This window comes from Xyrauchen texanus, chromosome 5 (genome assembly GCF_025860055.1).
Source record: "Xyrauchen texanus isolate HMW12.3.18 chromosome 5, RBS_HiC_50CHRs, whole genome shotgun sequence".
Classification (NCBI taxonomy): Eukaryota; Metazoa; Chordata; class Actinopteri; order Cypriniformes; family Catostomidae; genus Xyrauchen; species Xyrauchen texanus.
Genome location: NC_068280.1, coordinates 52371964 through 52398616, shown reverse-complemented (window position 1 = coordinate 52398616; position 26653 = coordinate 52371964). Strand labels below are relative to the sequence as shown.

General features: G+C 42.9%; 1 protein-coding gene across 1 annotated transcript in view; it reads right to left on the bottom strand.

Annotated features, from left to right (window-relative positions):
- The window catches only part of zgc:152904 (uncharacterized protein LOC767777 homolog), a 143923-nt gene that overhangs the window by 4941 nt on the left and 112329 nt on the right, over positions 1-26653 (bottom strand). The window contains exons 9-15 of the mRNA XM_052126357.1: positions 23024-23174; positions 19849-20036; positions 19647-19743; positions 16272-16445; positions 14068-14187; positions 10002-10123; positions 5526-5700 (exon numbers count right to left, since the gene is read on the bottom strand). Of these exons, the coding sequence (XP_051982317.1) occupies positions 5526-5700; positions 10002-10123; positions 14068-14187; positions 16272-16445; positions 19647-19743; positions 19849-20036; positions 23024-23174 (1027 nt within the window). The remainder of the gene's footprint in view (positions 1-5525; positions 5701-10001; positions 10124-14067; positions 14188-16271; positions 16446-19646; positions 19744-19848; positions 20037-23023; positions 23175-26653) is intronic.

Below are 26653 nucleotides of genomic sequence, written 5' to 3'. Positions count from 1 at the left end.
CAACCAAACCTAAACTAATCTAAACTCAACCAAACCTAAACTAAACCTAAACTCAACCAAACCTAACCAAACTTAACTAAACCAAACCTAAACTAAACTCAACTCAACCAAACCTAAACTAAACTCAACCAAACCTAAACTAAACTCAACCAAACCTAAACCAAACCAAACATAAATTAAACGCAACCAAACAAAACCTAAACTCATCTCAACCAAACCTAACCAAACTTAATTAAACCAAACCTAAACTAAACTAATCTAATCTAATCTCAACTAAACCTAAACTCAACCAAACCAAACTTAACCAAACCTAAATTAAACCTAAACTAAACTCAACCAAACCTAAACTCAATCAAACTTAAACTCAACCAAACCAAACATAAACTAAACTGAACTAAACTCCTGGCATTTGCTGAAATGGCAATATTCCAACTGGACAAAACAGCAAACAAAAAAATTATAATAAAACATTTGTAAAATGATCCCCTCTATGTTGAGACAGCAATCAAATCTCATAATTGTCTTTTCATAGATGCAATGCTATTTCTGATAAATTAATCCATACATCTATCAATCTAAGTCAAAGCTTAAGAGGAATTATAATTGATATTATAATTTGATTATAATCGAATTATAATATTTTATATTATTTTGATATCTGTGGTGGGGTGAAGGATCAAATGTTCACATCCATCATGGTGGAAACCAGAGAGCGCTCACAGATCCTGACAATATTCACACATTGATTTTACAATTCACGAGTGATTATGAGGATTAACCGGCAGCGTCAACATGATGTTTATCTGTGAGAAGCTGAATGTCTATAAATGGAGGACACCGTGAGCACTCACTGATTAGAAGGAAACGGTTAAATATAGTTGATCTAAGCAATATACACGGAATATCTTCTAAAGTTTCATTTATTCTTATCTTAGAGAAAACACCACGGAGCATCAAACACAAAGTGAGAATTGAAGTTCACAGGAAGTGAGATAAACCAAATGGAAATCCTAAGGGCAGGGGTCGAACTTTAAAGTGGTATTAACGTTTAATACCACTTTAAGAGAGCTCCTTCGTCTGTTTGTTTACACGATTTTAATTGCGGCATTTTTTAAATAAGTTGAAAAATATAAGTCAGGTTAATTAACCATTACATTTGTGCATTTGTGGAGTTTTATTTTAGGTACATTTGACTCAACACCTCTGTGATGTGGAGGAGGGCGTGGCCTGGCGTGCATCATCACGTGTGGCCGAATCACCTGATCAGCGGGAGAGCGAGATAAAAAGGAGCCGGAGGCGCCGGTTCGAGAGAGAGAGACGCACGCGGCCGCGCTGCATGTGTGTGTGTGTGTGTGTTTCGTTATGTTTTATGTTGTTTTAAGTTTATATCATTAAACTTCGTTTACTGTTCAGCCGGTTCCCGCCTCCTCCTTGCCCGTCCATATACAGTCACAACCTCTCATTATTCTAATAAATGAGTCTGAAGTAATGTGATATGATTAGATGGTCAACATCAGTTTTGACAAAAAAGTTTGATTTTGTGACTTTAGTAAAGTTTAAAACGATATCCAATGCGTGCATTTAAGAACCATCACCAACAAACTTACATGCAACATCTTCCTTTACAATTTGACATGATATACACAGAATTTAAGATTTAAACATGACTGTGGCAGGGCGGAGGGCGGGGTCGGGTAGTGATCCTACACACCCGGTCCCGTATTAGGCTAATCAAGCCTCCAAGAGGGATAAAGGTCGACTGCAGAGGATCGTGCGGGAGAGAGAGATAGTTTATGGACATGTCCGTCATGTGTGTATTTGTCTTTTGTGTCTGTTTAAGTTTATTATTAAAATATTATTTGAATCGTCAAGCCGGTTCTCGCCTCCTCCTTTCCATGGATCCCTTTACACTGGTGCCGAAATCCGGGAAGGATCAGGGGACAAGGAGCCCAGCCACCTGGAAGAGGACGATGGCCGCCGACAGTGAGGGGAGAAGGGGCGCCTAGCCGACCGCCTGGAGTGGTCAGGGCCGCTGCCAGGGGTGCAGGAGTCGCCTACCGGCCGCTGAAACACGGCAGGGTTTGAGACCGCCGACCGCGAGCAGGGAGGGGCTCGCTGCCAATCGCCTGGAGCGGGAGAACCACTGCCAGGGGCGGGGGAGACCCCTTCTGTTCCCCGAGAACGTGGCAGGACGTTCCGTCCACCAGGGGCAGGAGGTCTGCCTCTGATCCGCCCGGAGAGGCGCGGCTGTCGTCCGATAGAGGGTGGAGGAGTGGCAGAGGAACAAGCTACGGCATATCGGAGAACTAGTAAAAGTATTTTTTTCATCTCTCTCTCCTCTCTCTCTCACTGCCGCTCCGCGTTGGCCTTTTCCCTCTCTTTTAAATTTTACAGTGTTTTTTGGGGGGGGGGGGGGTACTACACTGTTACAGGAAGTACCCCCCAGTTTAATTTCTGTTTCCCTCCCCTTGTCCCCTCCCTCGTCCAGGTTGACGGGGATGACCTGCCGGCAGACGGGGCTTAGGGCACGCCCTCCCCCAGGGAAAGAGGGAGGGGGGGGTGTACGTCCTGCTGGGGGCTCCCCTGCCTGAGAGAACGAGGGAGGAATGTGGCAGGGCGGAGGTCGTGATTATACACACCCGGTCCCTTATCAGGCTAATCAAGCCTCCGTGAGGGTTAAAGGTCGACTGCAGGGGATCGTGCGGGAGAGAGAGATCGTTTACGGACATGTCCGTCATGTGTGTTTGTGTCTTCTGTTTTAGTTTATTATTAAACCATTATTTATGTTGAAAAGCCGGTTCTCGCCTCCTCCTTTCCATTGATCCCTTTACAATGATACAAACAGACATGAATATGACAATCTCACAATGTGTGTTTTCTCATGAAACCTCAAAATCAAAAGACATAAATCCAAATGTATTTTTGCACCAAAAATGAAACCTAAAACTTTATTATTTTCATAACAAACCCTGCCTACTCCAACCCCCCATATTATGTGACATATTGTTGTTTACAGATTGACCCCATTGACTTCCACTGTAAGTGCCTGACTGCTATCTTGCTTTTTGCTTTTTTAGAGAAAAGGAGGGACGAGTCGCAACTCATTTTTGTGGTAATCAACATTATGCCACAAATGCTGTCAGTTGATCTTAACTTGCATTAAACCCGGAATATTGCTTTAAATAACATTGCTGGTCATCTCTTCAAGAGATCTCCCTTTCAAACCACATCAGCAACCCAAACTAGCACGCAGCGGCACATTTGATCTTCCCCTCATATCTGCTCTCCCGCTCAACTCTCGGATGCAGAGGTCGAGATTTGCTGGCGGAGTCTCATCTCGCTTCACCTGGAGATCTGATACCGTCCCTGATCCCCCGTGACATCACTTTAACATTTCTGTTTTTAGTAGACAGCGCTTGAGAATATCTCTCAGATTTGATAGAAGGCTTACGGGGACACCATAAATATGAATCAGAGAAGTTGTTATTATCCGAGAGCTTTTAAAGTTCTTTAAAGTTTCGAATATCTCATGACCTCGTTTGATGCGATGAGTCAAAGGCGGCCTTTTGGTTGCATTAAAAGTATGAGCATATACTTTTGGAATATACCAAGGAGTATCTGTGGAAAACTATCCCGTTAGCATTCCCATTCATGCCAATAGCAGTTACCTGACTACGTACTTAACTGAGCTGTGACATCAAAGGCAGCGGACACAGGAAAATATATCAATTTCAAACGCTCAAAATGTGAAATAGTTCTCAATTTATTTTATTTAGTCAAACTAGTGATTGAGACTACTGAATGGCTAATTCTCAATAGAGAATACATCATTTCCAGCAGAAGGGTGTAGTTACAGCATCAACCAGCAGGGGCTAACCATCAATGCTAACCAGCCAAATGTCATTTCTTAATTCAGTTCTCAGTTCATACATTTAAAAAGGCTGTGACAACTTAATCGCATATACAAATATTTACAGTAATACAAATTATTTAACAATAATTACATTTAGGGGGGCTCGTATATGTCATAAACATAACATTTTTGTTACTCTGTCAAGTTAAATATAGTTTAATACTTAGAACACATCTTGAGATCTCTTAGTTCACCTTAATTCGATCAATTAATTTGAACACAAGAACGTAACGCATGTTTGTGTTGTGCTGCTGGATGGTTGTTTTCTTCACTGTATAAACTGTGTGTTGCTCATACAGCTGAAGTGTCACATACTGCCCCCTGGAGTAAACAGGTATCGAGGCATAGTCGGGGTGGGGAAGGGGTGCAGTTCGGTGGGCTGGGGATCTCAACGCTGCTTTTTGCAGATGATGTAGTCTTCATGTCATCATCGGTCCGTGACCTTCAGCTCTCACTGGATCGCTTGGCAGTCGAGTGTGAAGCGGCTGGGATGAGGATTAGCACCTCTAAATCTGAGGTACTATCGTTCTCAGCAGGAAACTGATGGAGTGCGTACTCCGGGTAGGGAAGGGTATTGCCCCAAGTGAAGGAGTTCAAGTACCTCGGGGTCTTGTTCACGAGTGAGGGGACAATGGAGCGGGAGGTTGGCCGGAGAATCGGGGCAGCGGGGGCGGTATTGCACTCGCTCTATCGCACCGTTGTCACGAAAAGAGAGCTGAGCCGAAAGGCAAAGCTCTCAATCTACCAGTCAATTTTTGTTCCTACCCTCACCTATGGTCACGAAGGCTGGGTCATGACCGAAAGAACTAGGGTCGCGAGTACAAGTGGCCGAAATGGGCTTCCTCAGAAGGGTGGCGGGATTCTCCCTTAGAGATAGGGTGAGGAGCTCAGTCATCCGTGAGGAGCTCGGAGTAGAGCCGCTGCTCCTTTGTGTCGAAAGGAGTCATTTGAGGTGGTTTGGGCATCTGGTAAGGATGCCCCCTGGCCGCCTCCCTAGGGAGATGTTTCAGGCACGTCCAGCTGGGAGGAGGCCTCGGGGAAGACCCAGGATTAGGTGGAGAGATTACATCTCCACACTGGCCTGGGAACGCCTCGGGGTCCCCCAGTCAGATCTGGTTAATGTGGCTCGGGATAGGGAAGTTTGGGGCCCCCTGCTGGAGCGGCTGCCCCCGCGACCCGACTTCGGTTAAGCGGTTGAAGATGGATGGATGGATGGTGGTAGTATAACCCTAAATGACAGTCTAGAGTCTTGTGAACAGTATTCAGTCGGTTTAAATTAATGTATATTGTACGTTGCTATACGTATAGCAAAGCCAAAATACAACGTGCACGCATGTGGACGCGGGGTCACGGGAGGTTAAGTACCTTAGCGTTTGAGTACAATATTAACCCAAAACACACAAACAGATCCACCAATTGACAATCCACTAGAAATAGTGCATCTATTGATGTACATCTTTCAATGTGCTATGCTTTGGGAAGCATCTAATCTTGCATACTACAATTAAAAAAAGAAAGTATGTCAATTGTGACGCTCTTAAAGAGAACAAAATGGGGAAAGCACGTGAGCGATGTGAACCTGTGTGGTTTCGTAGTGAGGATGTGCGTGTACCTGTTATGTCTGGTTTCTGAGGCATGAGGAACTGGAAGAATGTGGGTTCTGACAAGCCTTTCACGTTCCTCGCTGTGATCTCGACGTTGTAGCGCGTGTTCCACTGAAGCGGCTGCAGTAAAGCGAAGTCATTCATGCCTGGAACCAACTTGGTCATCCACTGTTCCTCTTTTTCCTGCGAGGAGAACGTGGGAATATTACTCAGCAATTGCCACTGGCACAACATGATAACAAAGCTTTTTGACTAGCTTAACCAGCAAGATTACCAGAGAAACCATACTGGTCCACCAGCTAGTCCAACACTAACCAGCATAAACCAGCCAAGACCAGCATGGCAATTGCATACTGTTTCCAATGATGATTAAATTAATATCTTATAAGAAGTTCCAGTCACTTTTACACCATAAACAGACACTGCACACCATCTTTGTGATACAGTATCTGTCTATGTGCATTTTCTAAATATATAACCTTTTAAATTAATCCCTTTTGTAAGCATCTGTCTATGGGAAGCAGGTTTTCTTCATCCACAAGAGATCTCAAAACTAGCACAGCTGAACTCACAATCTGCTTCTCTATTGGAGCGTTTTGGAAAAGCACTTTAAAGAGATTTCACTTTCCAATACAGATTTGTTTTTAGAACTGCTGGACTCAAATCCAACTTCAATGAAAGTTTCTCAAGCGATTGGTGGAAACATATTTCATGCCTCTGGAGGTATTACTTTCTTTTAATTTACTTTTTTGCACCTTGTAAGGCCAAACTTGGGTTGTTCTTTGTCTAACCGTAATAGATCCAAGTTTGGTGAGTTGTGCGTGGATGCCGCGGAGATTAGCGTGGGCCTCCACATGCGCTAAGTCTCCGTGGTAACGCACTCAAACAAGTCACGTGATAAGATGTGCGGCTTGACGTCTCAGACGCAGAGGCAACTGAGATTCGTCCTCCGCCACCCAGATTGAGGCGAGTCACTACGCCACCACGAGGACTTAGAGCGCATTGGGAATTGGGCGTTCCAAATTGGGGAGAAAAAGGGAGAAACTGCAAATGGGGCAGGGGCACGGGAGCAGCTGAATACTACTAGCGTAATCTCAGTAACCGCACTGTGATTGGACACTTTCATTCATGGATTAAATTAATGCAGGATTGCTGTACATAGTGATGTTTTATAACGGCATTAGTAACTGAAAACTACTGTTTTTGAATGATAGAGCATCCGGGCCACTAGGTGTCAGTGTAAGCCACTTCGACACACTTAAAAAAATTACTGAGTGCACCTTTAAGGTGTTTTGCATTGTGACTATTTTAAATGAAAATTATATATATTTATATACCATTTTTCCCAGTCATATATCTCATAACTTTAATGAAAATAAACTACAATACAATGTATATTTTTGAAATCAGCATAAAAGCAGTACAAAAACAGCTTTGAAAATGTTTCATTGTGTAAATAAAATGTGTATGTGTGTAACAAACACTCAAGTCGAGTCTTTCCATTCTTAATAGCCGTGACGGACAGGAAAATCCAAGCAGATTGACTCCCTGCAGTTCCATTGTAGAAAATGGAAGCTCAAAGCGTTCCTGACACACTCCTTTCTCCAAGAATCATTTCTCTTTAAGCAAATGAGGCCACTGTGTGTGCCTGCGTGTGTGTGTGTGTGTGTGTCCCACACACTGTACAATAGACGGAAATTGCACAATTTTGCTCGAGAACAACCAGCCACACGACTTGAGGCAACTGGAATCCACCGCCCTGAAGGATAAACCGAGCAGCGTGCTAAAACCGTCACAAAGATTAACTTGAAACTGTGTGAATGAAGCCAGAAGTACACAATGTAGAAGCACATGCAATGCAAGCATGCTGTCCCATTGTACAAACAACATTAATTCTTGCACCAGTGACAAACCTCAGTACTCAAAGGGGTGATAGAGTTTCCTTAAAATGTCTGTGCCATTAGCTATGAACATGCCGACGATTTACCTGACTTTATCTAACTTGCTCAGTGAGATCTCTTCAAACTGTTGTTCCACCATGACAGCAGAAACCTGACACTAGCATCCACTATAGCGCCCCTTGTGGCAATGCTGAGAATGCAACATGCACTTATAGATGGAGGAAATCGAGCTTGAGTCGCTAGATGGGTTTGCGTTCATGTACTTTTGTAGAGTTTTGGGCCTTAAGCCCATGTATACTTCGGTTTTGACGTGAACGCTTACTGTACCTTCACACCAGAAGCGGCGAGAGCGTCAAAATTCACTCTGGCTGCCCTGCCTTCGACGCTCGTGGACGCTCTGACGTAGTTGAAATAGGCGGCAACGTTTGTTCAGAATGCTTTGTTTTGTGAACTATATTTAAAGGGGCCGCAATTTAAACATCCAGACATGTCGACCATTTACTTTTTGCCGACCGATCACAAGTAGCGTATATCCTCTTTACAATGTGAAAATAAGAAATCGATCGATGGCAGAAAGTAATTAAAATTATAGTTGTTTGTTATCAAAATAAAATACATTTGTACTAATAACTGTGGTCTTGGTCATATATTACTGGGAAACCCGTCACGGCAATAATTCGTTTCTCCATTTTATCTTCGGAACGAATGTTTGGTGGGAACCAAAGTTTACACGGTTGTGTTCTCGACTTCGCTAGAGCGGAGCACTTCTATATTCCAATAGGTTGCCACCGAACCGCGTCACAGCTCATTACCATAATGTTGACTGCACTTGAACTTCCATCTGACGCCCACGCCGCCCAAGACTCGCCGCGCCGCTTCTCGCCGCCGAGAGACGCTGGCTGTCATTGAAAATGAATGACTTCCGGTCGATTTGACGCTCTCGCCGCCTCTGGTGTGAACGTACGTTTAGTGTCTGCGTACAGTTGAACGCTAGCATCTCAGAGTAAAGCGTGCTACGACTGTTATGAGATACTGGACTATTTCTCTTTTATATTTAAGGAGTTAAGTCCCACAAAGATGTCTTTATAGTCCTTCAGCCTCGAGTTATACACTTGCAGGTATCTGTGCATCCAGTGTTGTTGTTTTCACCTTCGTCTCTTGTTGATTAGCCGTGATAACATCTTCTAGTGCTTCTTCGAGACAGTAACAGCTCAACTGTGTGTAAGTAGAGGTCTGCCGATAGTGGGTTTTAACTAAGCTGGTGTAAAAGGCTGATAACAGATTATTCGGCTGATACTTTTTAAAACCAATTTCTAGAATATGAAAAAAGAATTATTCGTTTTTCCACACTGTGATGAGCACAGACATACACTGATGAGCCAAAAAAATTATGACCACCTGCCTAATATGCTGTTGGTCCTCCGTGTGCTGCCAAAATAGTGCTGTCCTGCCAAGGCTTAGACTCTACAAGACCCCTGAAGGTGTCCTGAAGGCGAGGGCAACACCTTGAACTCTTCATCATGATCCTTAAACCATTCCTGAACAATGTGTGCAGTGTGGCAGGGCGCATTATCCTGCTGAAAGAGGGCACTGCCATCAGGGAACACCGTTGCCATGAAGGGGTGTACCTGGTCTGCAACTATGTTTAGGTAGGTGGCACGTGTCAAATTGACGTCCACATGAATGGCCGGATTAGAACATTGCCTAGAGCATCACGCTCCCTCCACCGGCTTGTCGTCTTCCCACAGTGCATCCTGGTGCCATCTCTTCCCCAGGTAAATGGCGCACACGTACACGGCCGTCCATGTGATGTAAAAGAAAATGGGACTCATCGGACCAGGCGAACTTCTTCCACTCCAAGGTCCAGTTCCGCCGCTCGCGTGCCCGTTGTAGGGGCTTTCAATGGTAAACAGAGGCTGCGCGGCCCCTTACACATCAGGGTGCGACACATTCCTCCCGTAACCATCATTAAAATTTGACAGTACCCGGTGCCACAGTAGACCTTCAGTCGGTTCGGACCAGACGGGATAGCTTCGTTGCCCTCGTGTAACGATGAGCCTTGGGCACCGAACACCCAGTCGCCGGTTTGTGGTTTGTCCCTCCTCTGACCACTGTCAGTAGGTACTCACCACTGCTGATAAGGTGCACCCCAAAAGTCGTGCTCTGACCCAGTCGTCTGGCCATAACAATTTGGCCCTCGTCAAAGCCGCTCAGGTCTTCACTCCTGAGCATTTCGCTTTCCATCTAATCTACCCAGACCTTAACATGTGGCCTTGTTAGGAGATGATCAACGTTATTTGCTTCACCTGTGAGTGGTCATAATGTATTGGCTCATTCAAGAATCACTACCCAAACTGAACCTCTTGGAAACCATTTTTCAAACAATTCAAATTCAGAACCAATTCTCGATTCCCATTCGCACTTCTAGTTCACTTATTACAAGGAAAGCCCACCTGAAGTGAGTACTTTGCTCAAAGGCATAATGTTAATACTTAATAGATCACCCCTTGTGGGGTTCAAACCTACAACATTTTGGTTAGCAACCCATGTTCATTAATGGTTGTTTGATGTGCGAGTACCCACCGTTTTGTATTTGACTATGTACTCTACAATCGGCATTCCTCCATCATCCTGTTTGATGAGTCCCAATCTGTAGGCCTTCCCGACCCCCCTCTGTCCGTGTACTGTGGGTGGGCTTGGCTCGCCTGCAGGAAAGAGAGAAATCAGACCAGAGGAACGTCCAAATGGAGCTTCCTCCAGAAGAAAATGATGTGACAGCTACTTTAAACTATAAAGTTCTTTATAAACTACATAAAGAGACATTATAATGATGAAGGACCCATTTTATCTTCCACTTTTAAAGTCTTATTAAAGTAACGTACACTGCAGGGGCTGGAACATTGAAAGCTAAAGACATTCACTTCATAATCATCTCAGCTGATATAATTACATATGCCACAGTAAAAACCATCAAGCCTACTGATCAAAAGGTTCAAATACAAGAGTTTAAATACATCCATCTGACAGTGAAGAGTTATAAAAGGAGAACAGAGCGCAAGCTCTTTTTCAGCCGTCGTGGTTCTGGAAGTATTTATCCAGATTTCATAAAGTCCTTCAAAGAAGAGAGTTATAAGCCATGCACCAAACCAACCTGCTTTAAGGTGAATCATAACATTGCAAACTTTGATGTGAAGCAAAAACAAAACAAATATTTGAAAATTGGACAAAAACACAAAGATGAGGGATTGAACTACAGTCCCATGAAGCATTGCGATTGATGTAATCAAATAAAAAATGACTGAACAATAAAACTATTGATTAAAAGTATAGAAATAATAGGTTTTAATTTTACGTAGAATATATAAGTCGTTTAGGGAGAGCATCATGGAATTGGGCGGAGCTCTTTTGACCACTGATTAGTGGATCTCTCTTCAGAATTATGGGTAGTGTAGTTCAACAGAAGCATATACCATCGATTAACAACCTCAGAGCTCACAGTAGGTCTTTAAAGAGCACCTATTATGGTTTTTCAAATATTTCCTATAAAGTAGTGTGTTATATAGCTGTTTGTGAATGTAAAAAAGTCTGCAAATTTCAAGTTATTGACTCCCAAAGAACCGATTCTGAACACCTTGTTAGTAATTCCAGATTTACTTCCTGTACTAACCTATGTAATTTGGTAACAAAACACCCGCCTCTGGTCTTCATTGGCTGCTCGCGAACAGCTTTGACGCACCCTCAAACACTACACTAAGCGGTACACCAATCACGACAGACTGGAACATCTGACCAATCAGAGCAGGGTAGGCTCTCTGAAAGGAGGACTTTAGAATGAATGCTTTAGAATGGACCAATCAGAGCAGAGTATGCTCTCTGAAAGGAGGACTTTAGAATGAATGCTTTAGAATGGACCAATCAGAGCAGAGTATGCTCTCTGAAAGGAGGACTTTAGAATGAATACTTTAGAATGGACCAATCAGAGCAGAGTATGCTCTCTGAAAGGAAGAGTTTAGAATGAATGCTTTAGAATGGACCAATCAGAGCTGAGTATGCTCTCTGAAAGGAGGAGTTTAGAATGAATGCTTTAGAATGGACCAATCAGAGCTGAGTATGCTCTCTGAAAGGAGGAGTTTAGAATGAATGCTTAGAACGGACCAATCAGAGCAGAGTAGGCTCTCTGAAAGGAGGAGTTTAGAATGAATGCTTAGAACGGACCAATCAGAGCAGAGTAGGCTCTCTGAAAGGAGGAGTTTAGAATGAATGCTTTAGAACGGACCAATCAGATCAGAGTAGGCTCTCTGAAAGGAGGAGTTTAGAATGAATGCTTTAGAACGGACCAATCAGAGCAGAGTAGGCTCTCTGAAAGGAGGAGTTTAGAATTAATGCTTTAGAATGGACCAATCAGAGGAGAGTATGCTCTCTGAAAGGAGGAGTTTAGAATGAATGCTTAGAACAGACCAATCAGAGCAGAGTAGGCTCTCTGAAAGGAGGAGTTTAGAATGAATGCTTTAGAATGGACCAATCAGAACAGAGAAGACTCTCTGAAAGGAGGAGTTTAGAATGAATTCTGAGAACAGACCAATCAGTGCAGAGTAGGCTCTCTGAAAGGAGGAGTTTAGAATGAATGCTTTAGAACAGACCAATCAGAGCAGAGTAGGCTCTCTGAAAGGAGGAGTTTAGCATTAATGCTTTAGAATGGACCAATCAAAGCAGAGTAGGCTCTCTGAAAGGAGGAGTTTAGAATGAATACTTAGAACAGACCAATCAGAGCAGAGTAGGCTCTCTGAAAGGAGGAGTTTAGAATGAATGCTTTAGAATGGACCAATCAGAACAGAGAAGACTCTCTGAAAGGAGGAGTTTAGAATGAATGCTTTAGAATGGACCAATCAGAACAGAGAAGACTCTGAAAGGAGGAGTTTAGAATGAATGCTTAGAACAGACCAATCAGAGCAGAGTACGCTCTCTGAAAGGAGGAGTTTAGAATGAATGCTTTAGAACAGACCAATCAGAGCAGAGTAGGCTCTCTGAAAGGAGGAGTTTAGAATGAATGCTTTAGAATGGACCAATCAGAGCAGAGTATGCTCTCTGAAAGGAGGAGTTTAGAATGAATGCTTAGAACAGACCAATCAGAGCAGAGTAGGCTCTCTGAAAGGAGGAGTTTAGAATGAATGCTTTAGAATGGACCAATCAGAACAGAGAAGACTCTCTGAAAGGAGGAGTTTAGAATGAATGCTTTAGAACAGACCAATCAGAGCAGAGTAGGCTCTCTGAAAGGAGGAGTTTAGAATGAATGCTTTAGAATGGACCAATCAGAACAGAGAAGACTCTCTGAAAGGAGGAGTTTAGAATGAATGCTTAGAACAGACCAATCAGAGCAGAGTAGGCTCTCTGAAAGGAGGAGTTTAGAATGAATGCTTTAGAATGGACCAATCAGAACAGAGAAGACTCTCTGAAAGGAGGAGTTTAGAATGAATTCTGAGAACAGACCAATCAGTGCAGAGTAGGCTCTCTGAAAGGAGGAGTTTAGAATGAATGCTTTAGAACAGACCAATCAGAGCAGAGTAGGCTCTCTGAAAGGAGGAGTTTAGAATTAATGCTTTAGAATGGACCAATCAAAGCAGAGTAGGCTCTCTGAAAGGAGGAGTTTAGAATGAATACTTAGAACAGACCAATCAGAGCAGAGTAGGCTCTCTGAAAGGAGGAGTTTAGAATGAATGCTTTAGAATGGACCAATCAGAACAGAGAAGACTCTCTGAAAGGAGGAGTTTAGAATGAATGCTTTAGAATGGACCAATCAGAACAGAGAAGACTCTCTGAAAGGAGGAGTTTAGAATGAATGCTTAGAACAGACCAATCAGAGCAGAGTACGCTCTCTGAAAGGAGGAGTTTAGAATGAATGCTTTAGAACAGACCAATCAGAGCAGAGTAGGCTCTCTGAAAGGAGGAGTTTAGAATGAATGCTTTAGAATGGACCAATCAGAGCAGAGTATGCTCTCTGAAAGGAGGAGTTTAGAATGAATGCTTAGAACAGACCAATCAGAGCAGAGTAGGCTCTCTGAAAGGAGGAGTTTAGAATGAATGCTTTAGAATGGACCAATCAGAACAGAGAAGACTCTCTGAAAGGAGGAGTTTAGAATGAATGCTTTAGAATGGACCAATCAGAACAGAGAAGACTCTCTGAAAGGAGGAGTTTAGAATGAATGCTTTAGAATGGACCAATCAGAACAGAGAAGACTCTCTGAAAGGAGGAGTTTAGAATGAATGCTTAGAACAGACCAATCAGAGCAGAGTAGGCTCTCTGAAAGGAGGAGTTTAGAATGAATGCTTTAGAATGGACCAATCAGAACAGAGAAGACTCTCTGAAAGGAGGAGTTTAGAATGAATGCTTTAGAATGGACCAATCAGAACAGAGAAGACTCTCTGAAAGGAGGAGTTTAGAATTAATGCTTTAGAATGGACCAATCAAAGCAGAGTAGGCTCTCTGAAAGGAGGAGTTTAGAATGAATGTGTTTTTTGACCTTGGATGCTAGGTTACCGTTAACTGTCAGTATGGTTAATTCCCCTATGGAGAAAATGAATGTGATTTTTACTCTATGGAGGGACTGAGAACACAAAGGAAACAGATGATTACAGAGTGGGATGTACTCACGTATGGGTAGCGTCTGGAATGTTTCTGTGTGGCTGAATTCTCCCTGTCCCTTTCCATTGACGGCCGCAACTCGCACCTCATACGTCGTGTTGGGCTCAAGGTTAGCCAGAATGACTGTGGCTAAGATGGACATGTAATCAGAAAGAAAGAAATAATATATGGGTTTTCATACCACATTCAATAAATATGCCCACTGCCCATAGCAACACGTTAGCACTGACCATTCATCCAGACAATCTATGTTTCCTACATAGCTAGCAGGTCAATATCACACATTTTATATAGAAATGTAAGCGGTCGAGTAAAAAGCAGGATGACAGAGGAGTCATTGCCGTCTGTGGAGGAGTATGACGAGGAGGAGGGCATGGCCGGGTGTGCGTCCTCCTCCTTGCCCGTCCTGTGACCCCCCTTTACATTGGTGACAAAATCCGGGAAGGAGGAGGGATGTGCTGTCATGGAGTCGCTGCCGGTCGCAGGGAGTCAGAGGAACTGTTGCCGTCTGCCAGGAGGGGAGGTGCCGCTTCCGTCCGCCAGGAGGGGAGGTGCCGCTGCCGTCCACCAGGAGGGGCGGTGCCGCTGCCGTCCGCCAGGAGGGGAGGTGCCACTGCCGTCCGCCAGGGCTGGAGTGGCTGTCATCCCCAGAGGGTGGAGGAGCTGTTGAGGACCAGACAACGGCGTGTCCAGGGACGGTGAGCAAGTTATTCTCTCTCTCTTCGTCTCTCCTCTTCACTCTTTCCCTCTCCCATCTCCCTCCCCTCGTCTCTCCCAGTGCTCCAGAGATGCAACAGGGTTCAGGATGGGGAAGGAGGAGGTGGGAACCAGCAGAACAGTCACCGTAAATTTTATGACATAAATCAACAGCGGCCGTGTGTGTGTCTCTCTCTCTCGAACCGGCGCCTCCGGCTTGTCTTTATCCCCCTCGCGGCTGATTAGGACAATTCAGCAATGGGTGTGCGTCCTCGCGGCCCGGCCATGCCCTCCTCCTCATCACATATACATATACATATATGTTTATTATCCAAGTACTTTCTGTGCTATTGAGAAAAATAATAATGAGGAATTCTATTAAATTCTAAACAATGTTTTTCAGCAGGTCATGTTGTGATATGTTACCCATAAGGCCATGGCTGAGAATTAAAAGCAGTACGAATACATAGGCTGTAATAATGTGTGCAATCAGTGTAATATCCAGCATGGAATATGGATTTTATCATCATAGTGTTATGGAAACACATCTAAGACCTTGGCCAATGTAAATGATTGTCTTCATTAATTTACACGAGACAGCGCTAATAAAATTAAGCACACTCAGCGACTGCAGTTATTGTACTTAGTAATTTGCCGTCACAGAACATTAGGCTCTTAATTAAAAATCCACAAAGAATATGTAGATATAACTGAAGTAATTACACTCCATATTTTAGTTTATCTAGTAGCCGACCAGAGAAAATGTTTTCAAGGCCGACTTCTCTTTCCACTACTCGTTTAGTGATCTGGTGTTGAACTCTTAACAGTCTTTGCTTCATAATATCAAAGCTCTGAAGACAAAAGTTAAGGCATATAACAAACCATGCATGAAGGCATCTATTTGTTATTGGCTTTTTATGCTACTTTTTAGTTTTTAGCGAATAAACATTATTTAAAGGCTTTGTTTTCTGTCTTGGCTAATAGGCTCTTTATGAACAGAAACAAATCATTGTAAGCCCATTTCTTAGACAAAAGTCAAAGTAGTTTAATGAACAAACCACCCAAACTCATTATCAATACGCTTGGTTGCACCAAATGTTACCATTTGTGTCTGTTGTTATATCTATGGAGGAAATTTAGGAGAAGCATCTGAGACAAAGTTTAGATAAATGGTAAATGGTCTGCACTTATATAGCGCTTTTTTTAACCTTAGAGGTTACCAAAGCGCTTTACACTGTGTCCCAGTCACCCATTCACACACACTCATACACCAATAGCGGCAGAGCTGCCATGCAAGGCGCTAGCCTGCCATTGGGAGCAACTTGGGGTTCAGTGTCTTGCCCAAGGAAGTCATGTGGAGTCATGTGGGCCGGGAATCGAACCGCCAACCCTGCGATTGGCAGCCAACCCGCTCTACCAACTGAGCCACAGCCGCCCCCATTGATGTTCCATTAAGTCCAATGAGCAACCTCAACACCAGCACTTCACATTTCATGTATTGCTCATATGACACTCACTCTGAACACCATGTGATCTCATCGTCCTCCAATCCAGAGAGCTTGTGTCTTTGTAATTGACCATGTAATAGCTGATGGGAACGCCTCCGTGCGAGTCAGGTTTCAGGAAGGTAACGGTGGCGAGACGCTGGGAGACGGCGGTGAGGCTCACTGAGTATGGATTTGATGGAACATCTGAAAAATGGAAGACAAAGGAAAGACAAAATGTGATGTTCTAATGAATATTTGCGTTACACAGTGCAATTAATGCATATCATCTATGATTCTTAACATCTTGACTCTTGACATTTTCCAAAATAAATGCAAAATAAACAGCTTTATTTCTGAGATGATAACTGGACGCCACTTTCGAATTAAATATGCTAGTTAATGAGGTAATGTGATGAAAATGTAGCATACCATTAATTGAAGCATTTATCGTTACATACTGCCTAGCCCTAATGAAATGTGCTGGAACAGAAGAAACATCCCCCCCATCAATTGAAGGCATGTGCACCACCACCATTTTAAGGCTGTATATTCTCATCATACTGTATCCTATAAGCAGCCTTTTGTGTAAAATGGCTCTTATGTGTATATGTTTGTATGGGTGTTTAAGAGTATCTAATAGTGTGTGTGCATTTGTTCACAGTAATATTCTCTTGGGCTCAATGAAGTCTGATTTGGTGTGAACTGGTTCTCTTCATGGTATATTAGACAGCTCTGGTATAAATGAGAACTGTGCTCTGGTAAATTAGTAAGCTCACTATTAAATGTTCACACACTATGAAAAAAGCTTCAGTTAAATTAGTAGAAGCCATATCTAAAGGATGTTGATAGGGAACATTTGAAGTCAACATGACATTAAAACTGACTACATTAAATAATCTTACTTATTAAGGACCAAGCCGCAAAGTCTATGGCAGCCCCAAGAACCTTTTGGAAGAAAGTTGTGAAATTTGGCACACTTATTGGGATGGCCCTCAATAGTCTTCTGACCAACTTTGGGGTCTCCCAGACCAACACTACAGTGCCACCACCAGTTCAAAGTTTGTCTTTTCAAGAACCGTTAGGAAGAAAGTTGTCAAAATTGGGAAACTTATTGGGATGGGCCTCAATAGACTTCTGACCAACTTTGGGGTCTTCCAGACCAACCCTACAGTGCCACTACCAGTTAAAAGTTTGTCTTTTCAAGAACCGTTAGGAAGAAAGTTGTAAAAATTGGGACAATTATTGGGATGGGCCTCAATAGTCTTATGACCACATCTGAGGTCTCCCAGACCAACAATACAGCGCCACCACCAGTTCAAAGTTTGTTTTTCAAGAACCGTTAGGACGAAAGTTGTGAAATTTGGCACACTTATTGGGATGGGCCTCAATAGTCTTCTGACCAACTTTGGGGTCTTCCAGACCAACCCTACAGTGCCACCACCAGTTAAAAGTTTGTTTTTTCAAGAACCGTTAGGAAGAAAGTTGTCAAAATTGGGACACTTATTGGGATGGGCCTCAATAGTCTTCCTACCAACGTTGAGGTCTCCCAGGCCAACCCTACAACACCACCACCAGTTCAAAGTTTGTCTTTTCAAGAACCATTAGGAAGAAAGTTGTCAAAATTGGGACACTTATTGGGATGGGCCTTAATAGTCTTCTGACCAATGTTGAGGTCTCCCAGACCAACCCTACAGTGCCACCACCAGTTCAAAGTTTGTCTTTTCAAGAACCGTTAGGAATAAAGTTGTAAAAATTGGGACAATTATTGGAATGGGCCTCAATAGTCTTATGACCACATTTGAGGTCTCCCAGACCAACAATACAGCGCCACCACCAGTTCAAAGTTTGTTTTTCAAGAACCGCTACGAAGAAAGTTGTGAAATTTGGCACACTTATTGGGATGGGCCTCAATAGTCTTCTGACCACATTTGAGGTCTCCCAGACCAACCCTACAGTGCCACCACCAGTTAAAAGTTTGTCTTTTCAAGAACCGTTAGGAAGAACTTTGTCAAAATTGGGACACTTATTGGGATGGGCCTCAATATACTTCTGACCAACTTTGGGGTCTTCCAGACCAACCCTACAGTGCCACCACCAGTTAAAAGTTTGTTTTTTCAAGAACCGTTAGGAAGAAAGTTGTCAAAATTGTGACACTTATTGGGATGGGCCTCAATAGTCTTCCTACCAACGTTGAGGTCTCCCAGGCCAACCCTACAACACCACCACCAGTTCAAATTTTGTCTTTTCAAGAACCATTAGGAAGAAAGTTGTCAAAATTGGGACACTTATTGGGATGGGCCTTAATAGTCTTCTGACCAACGTTGAGGTCTCCCAGACCAACCCTACAGTGCCACCACCAGTTCAAAGTTTGTCTTTTCAAGAACCGTTTGGAAGAAAGTTGTGAAATTTGGCACACTTATTGGGATGGGCCTTAATAGCCTTCTGCCAACTTTGGGGTCTTCCAGACCAACCCTACAGCACCACCACCAGTTCAAAGTTTGACTTTTCTTCTGATTAAATATATAATTGACTCTGCTACTCCTACAGACATTATCTAATATTCCAAAATTTTTTATCTCAGATGATCTTTAAACCAAGCTGACAGAACAGTTATTAGATGGATTTTTGATTTTCACAACCGTTTCCAAATTACGACATAATAAATCTACTGAAGTCTACCAAAAACAGGAAATCAGTCCGTATATCAGCAACACTTTGTTCTATTGAAACAAAAATTGGTATGCATCATTGCAACTATGATCTGAGCATACATGCCAAATTTGGTGAGAGCACCACCTACAGGTCAGGAAATCCTCAAAATTAACTTTTTCTCTAGTAACTTTGTAATAAATTGTACAAAAATTCCTGATGGAAAAAAATTCTGTCCCGCCATACATTTTTTCTCACTAAATATGCTGATTCACTTGAAAATACAAAATACTACAGAAGTAAAACAGGTTACGAACTGTGTTTCTTGCTGAATTGTAAGAAAACATCAATGCTTAGAGTAAAAACTGAAAGTTTAAAAACTGGTTCTAATTTAGTCCACACTAAAATGTTTTAGTTTGAAAAAGCATTAATTTCTAAATGTTTACTACTGCCATACACACTAAACTGGTGTATTCCTAGAAAAAAATTTAGTGTTTAAAAAATGCTCACCAATAACGCATACTTTGGAAACAATATTAGGAAATTGAAAATGAAAAATAGAACCTCGTGAAGGACCAAAAGCCCTCTGATATTCTATGATGAGGTGACTACAAACAAAAAGAAAAAAGAAACTCTATATAGTCCAGAATCTCTTTAAACACTGTTAAACATATAGTGGAGAATATGCATACACCTGGACTTTGTCTGAGGTAAGTTTAGTATCTCCTTTTGAGATTGTTGAGGGTAAACACATACCTGCCTGTGCTAATATAAACTCCTGGTATCGAGCGCCAATGTTGTTTCGTGCTGTGCAATTGTACCGTCCAAAATCCCTATCGGACATCGGAGTGACCTGATGAGACATAGAATAGCAATGAAACAGTGAAAACAAAAACAAAAAACAATAACAATGTGTATATAAAACAAAATACTAAATGTATTTGTAATGTTACTGCACCTCCAGAATCGATCGCCCCTCTGCCGTATGAATACGTATGTTACTAGTCCCTGGACTGGAGATGGTGAAGCGATCTCGTCTCCACAGCATGGTTGCTGGAGGGTTGGATTTCACGTCACAGCTAATGTTCACTGGATTTCCCTCCCAGGAGTAGAAGATGGTTTGGTTGGTCTGGAACTTTGGTGCATCTGGTAAAAGTAAAACAGAACCCTGATGAATAAACCAGGTCAAACCAGCATAAGATGGACAAACTGGTCCAACTGGAACATGGTAACTGGTATGTTTCTGGTCCAACATTGTATACCCCCCCCCATCACGATACATCACGCTATTATACGTCACATAATGCTACATCACGTTATGATACGTCACATAATGCTACATCACGCTATGATACGTCACATAATGCTACATCACGTTATGATACGTCACATAATGCTACATCACGCTATGATACGTCACATAATCCTACATCACGCTATGATACGTCACAAAATGCTACATCACGTTATGATACGTCACATAATCCTACATCACGCTATGATATGTCACATAATGCTACATCACGTTATGATACGTCACATAATGCTACATCACGTTATGATACGTCACATAATCCTACATCACGCTATGATACGTCACATAATGCTACATCACGTTATGATAAGTCACATAATGCTACATCATGTTATGATTTTTCACATAATGCTACATCACGCTATGATACATCACATAATGCTACATCACGCTCTGATACGTCACATAATGCTACATCACGTTATGATACGTCACATAATGCTACATCACGTTATGATACGTCACATAATGCTACATCACGTTATGATACGTCACATAATGCTACATCATGTTATGATACGTCACATAATGCTACATCACGTTATGATACGTCACATAATGCTACATCACGTTATGATACGTCACATAATGCTACATCACGTTATGATACGTCACATAATGCTACATCACGTTATGATACGTCACATAATGCTACATCACGTTATGATACGTCACATAATGCTACATCACGCTATGATACGTCACATAATGCTACATCACGTTATGATAAGTAACATAATGCTACATCACGTTATGATACGTCACATAATGCTACATCACGTTATGATACGTCACATAATGCTACATCACGTTATGATACGTCCCATAATGCTACATCACGTTATGAAACTATAAACCCTGTGAATGAGAGTTTTAGCTGTCATTGGAGCTTCTGCATAAGCGCTGAGGGCGTCTACATTCGGGAAGGCATCATTCCTGTGTTATGTTGTCTAGCAGAGTTCCATTACAGAGACTGATGCTCGGCCCTCTGTCACAACTCAGCTGTAGCGAGGAGCTCACATACTAAATAAATGAGTTCATTAGCACCCCAGTAACGCTTGGCTACCTCCTGCCACACTTATTCAGAATGTCCTTTTTCACACGTTTGCAGTGACCCCCCCCCCACCACTGAAGATACCCCCGCTGAGTTCTGATGGCAAGTTGGGCATTGTGCATTCTGTGTGATAAGCAACTGAAATGACGAGTCCCTTTCTTCAATGAGTATCTCACATAGTTAGCATTTCTTGTGAATTATTGTGGACAATCTCACGGTGACAGTTGCAGTTGCACTTATCATATAACTACATAACGGTGACAAATGTGTAATTTAATTGATGTTGAGAAATGGCATGGAAATACAGTACAATCAAGTCAAACAATACCACAATAACACATGGGGCGAATTCATTCGAATGCATACAAAGGTCATGTTTTTGTCTGTAATGAAAACAAGTGACCCTGACAACTGTTTGGTATTTGAGTCGCAGACATGAAAACGAACTAGAATCGAAAGAATTACCGGTAGTTACGTGGAAGAAAACCTTCCGTAATTGGCCCCACTGGAGGACATTAATTTCCAGAATCGTTTTATGAGGCCAATAAAGAATAATGGATGTATTATTTTTCAGGGGAGTAAATTAATTATTGTGGACATAAAGGAGAGTGAAACATGCCATAGTGGAAAGGCCACAGAGAAACTCTATCCCGGCCACGGTTTTGTGTAAATCAGAGCATAGTTGAGCCAAATCGGCCCGTCAGATTATAGTCTGAGGCCACAGTGGTCTGTGTAAATCACATGCTTTGATTTAAACAAAACCGTGGCCGGGTCGTGAGCCTACACACCCGGTCCCGTATTAGGCTAATTAAGCATCTGTGAGGGATAAAGGTCGACTGCAGAGGATCATGTGGAGAGAGAGAAAGTCCGTGAGGCAAGTGGGGACTGGACTCCCCGACCACCTGGAGCGATGGAGCCGCTGCCAGGGGCGGAGGAGAGCCCTGCCATCCCCCAGAATCGCGGAGGGGTCAGAGGAAGACCGCCGTCCGCGAGTGGAGGAGGGAAGTGTTCCCCGACCGCCTGGAACGGTAGTGCCGCTGCCAGGGGCGGAGGAGTGTCCCCACGAGTCGCCGGGGGTCGTGAGTCTGACTCCGGTCCGCCCGGGGAGAAGCGGCTGTTGTCCGCCTGAGAGGGTGGAGGAGTGATCGAGGACCATGCGACAGTGTATCGGAGAACCGGCGATTAGGTTTTTTTTTTTCATCTCTCTCTCCTCTCTCTCTCTCACTGCCGCTCTGCGTTGGCCTTTTACCTCTCTTTTAAATGTTACAGTGTTTTTGGGGGGTACTACACTGTTACAGGAAGTACCCCCCCCCCAGTTGAATAATTTCTGTTTCCCTCCCCTTGTCCAGGTAGACGGGGATGACCTGCAGGCAGACGGGGCTTAGGGCACGCCCTCCCCCAGGGAAAGAGGGGTAGGTACGTCATGCTGGGGGCTCCCCAGCCTGAGAGAACAAGGGAGGAATGTGGCAGGGCGGAGGGCGGGGCCGGGTCGTGATCATACACACCGACAACCCGGTTCTCGCCTCCTCCTTTCCATTGAACCCTTTACAGCCACGTCCAAACTAATCTGGTTTTGGTCTCCCAATGTCAACATTTGGACCCGGTTTTAGTCAGAACTCAATTTTGAATAAACGTATAGTTACTGCGTTTTGTCTGTGCAGGGTCGTTTAAGCATTTTCAACGTCCTGTCAAAAGTACCCGTGAGAGTAGCATTTTGAACGACGACTTTGGGGTCAAATGTAAAATATTTGGTTCATGACTTACACTCGATATCCAGGAACATGCTCTTCTGATGTCCTCCGATCCTGCTGAGAGCTTCACAGTCGAACCGACCCCAGTCTGAGAGTTGCACCCCGCTGATGGTCAACATGGACTTTCCATGCCGTCCTCGAACTTCCACACGCCCATCCTGACTCTAAATGAATGCAGACAGATTAATTCACATTACAGGAACCAGTCTGGCAAAACAAAAATAAACAGGAGCGTATTATGCGGTAACTACAATGTTTGCGCTTAGTAACAAGCTACAAAGAGTAAATGGCTTTGTTCCAGCATTTTCCATAATTGTAATTTGGTCACGCTTTCTGTGATTGCAGTAGGAAATTTTTAATGTATGAAGATTTGAACAAGCTCATCCCCCTACGCCTACATTAATGATCCTAACACTTCATTCTCCGTGAAAAAATCAATAAGTGTCCACCCTCTGTTTAATGCCTCGGAGTAGTACCGAGTGCGCAGCGAGCGTATCTGGCTGATGTGTGTTTATTTGATGAGGGCTATTATTGTAAGATAGTAGGTGACCCGAATGCCTTCTTTTTTCATTTGCATTAATGCACAACATTAATTTTTATTCAGACAGCTAAAGCTGACGTTATATATACTACATTTCAGAATGGCCGTGTAAGCAGATAAAAGAGACTAATGCAGATGAGTGAGAAGAAACTGTCTGTCTCTCTCTCTCTGGCTCTCTGGCACCACTTCGTCTTTGGCCAAAGCTCCGAACTGTTTGATATGCTGCTGGATCTCAGTGAGAAATCAGATCCGTGGGATTGAGAGACAAGAAGAGAAGAAGAGCAAAGGAGAAGACAGACAGTCAGACTGATATATAGACAGATGAACAAACAAACAGACAATTGAACAGACAGACAGACAAACAGACAGACAAACAAACAGAAAGACAGACAGACAAAAGACGAACAGTCAGACGAACAAATAAACAGGCAAACAGGTGGAAGACAGACAGACAGAGAGATGAAGAGACAGACCGACAGATAGACAGACGAACAGATGGATGGGAAGACAGACAGACAAACAGACAGATAGAGAGACAGAAGGTCAGACAGACAGGCGAACATATGGTTGAACAGACAGACAGAAGGACAGACAGCTGAACAGATAAACAAACAGAAAGACAGACAGACAGACAAACAAACATACAGGAAAAATAATTGAAGATAGGTAGACAGACAGAAAGACAGTCAAACAAACGGACAGAGGGATGAATTGACAGACTGATAGATATAAAGATAAACAGATGGATGGGCAGGCAGACAGACAGACAGACAAACAGATGAACAAACAAACATATAGATGACAGACAGACAGATAGACAGATGAACAAACAAACATATAGATGACAGACAGACAGATGAACAAACAAATGGACAAAAAGACAGACGTACAGACAAATGGACGGGCAGACGAAAGTCGAAGAGACAGACATAAAGATGAACAGACAAGACAGATGAACAAACAAACAGAGAAACAGATGGAAGGACAAACAGACAGATTGACAGGGAGGCAGGCAGGCAGGCAAACAGACAGATGACAGAAAAAACAAAAACAAAGAGAGTCAGACAGAGAGAGACAAACCGACAGAAAAAAAGACAGACAAAAGACGAACAGTCAGACGGACAAACAAACAAACAGACAAACAGATGGAACGACAAAGAGAGATGGAAACAGACAGACAGGCAAACGCATGGACAGACAAACAGATGGCCAAACAGAAGATGGACAGACAAATGATGAAGATACAGACAGATGGAATGACAGACGAATAAACAGATGGAAGGACAAACAAACAGACAGATAGAAAGACTGACAAAAAGATGAATAGACAGATGGACAGACATACAGACAGACAGGTGAACAGATGGATGAACAGGCAGACAGACAGACAAAAAGATGGATGAATGGGCAGACAGACAGACAAAAAGATGGATGAATGGGTAGGCAGACAGACGAACAGTTTAACAGATGAACAAACGGATGAACCAAGAACAAGATGAAAAGACAGACAAATGAACACACAAACAAATGCGAGGACAAAAAAAGATGGACAGACAGATGAACAAATGGATGGGAAGACAGACAGACCAACAAACAGAAAGAAAGATAGACAGACAGACAGACAACACGGACAATAGATAGATAGATCGATAGATCGATAGATAGACGGATGGATGGTAGACAGACAGACAGATAGAAAGACAGACAGATAGAATGACAGACAGACAGAACGGACGATAGAAAGAATGACAGATGACAGACAGACAGAACAGACGATAGATAGATAGAATGACAGACAGACAGACAGACAGAGATTGACAGACAGACAGAACAGACAATAGATAGATAGAATGACAGACAGACAGACAGAGAGATTGACAGACAGACAGAATGACAGACAGACAGAACGGACGATAGAAAGAATGACAGACAGACAGACAGACAGACAGAATGACAGACAGAACAGACAATAGATAGATAGATAGAATGACAGGCAGACAGACAGAGAGATTGACAGACAGACAGAATGACAGACAGATAGAATGACAGACAGACAGAACGGACGATAGAAAGAATGACAGATGACAGACAGACAGACAGAATGACAGAGACAGAACAGACAATAGATAGATAGACAGAATGACAGACAGACAGAGAGACAGAGAGACAGATTGACAGACAGACAGAATGACAGACAGACAGAACGGACGATAGAAAGAATGACAGATAGATAGATAGATAGATAGATAGATAGATAGATAGATAGATAGATAGATAGATAGATAGATAGATAGAATGACAGACAGACAGACAGAAAGACAGACAGACAGATAGATATAATGACAGACAGACAGAACAGACAATAGATAGATAGATAGAATGACAGACAGACAGACAGAGAGATTGACAGACAGACAGAATGATAGACAGATAGAATGACAGACAGACAGAACGGACGATAGAAAGAATGACAGATGACAGACAGACAGACAGAGAGATTGACAGACAGAGCAGAACAGACAATAGATAGAATGACAGACAGACAGACAGACAGAGAGATTGACAGACAGACAGAATGACAGACAGAACAGACGATAGAAAGAATGACAGATGACAGACAGACAGACAGACAGACAATAGATAGATAGACAGACAGAATGACAGACAGACAGAATGACAGACAGAACGGATGATAGAAAGAATTACAGATGACAGACAGACAGACAGATAGACAGACAGACAGATAGACAGAAGATAGACAGACAGAAAGAATGACAGACAGACAGACAGACAGAAGATAGACAGACAGACAGAATGACAGACAGACATACAGATAGACAGACAGATAGATAGACAGACAGACAGATACCCTTACACCTACAATCCTCACTGAAGTCTTTCATTTTATCTAATTAAAACAAATATGTGTTTGATTGTGGTTTGACTGGAGGCGAGACTGCTGCTTGATTCATCACGTCAAGTCGATTAATTTCACACGCATGATCGGCTGCTGCGTATAATTGCCGTCCATCACAGATGCTAAACATGAACAGGCTGTTGTTCTGTTGAAGGCTGATGAGGATGAATATGGGCCGTTTCTGA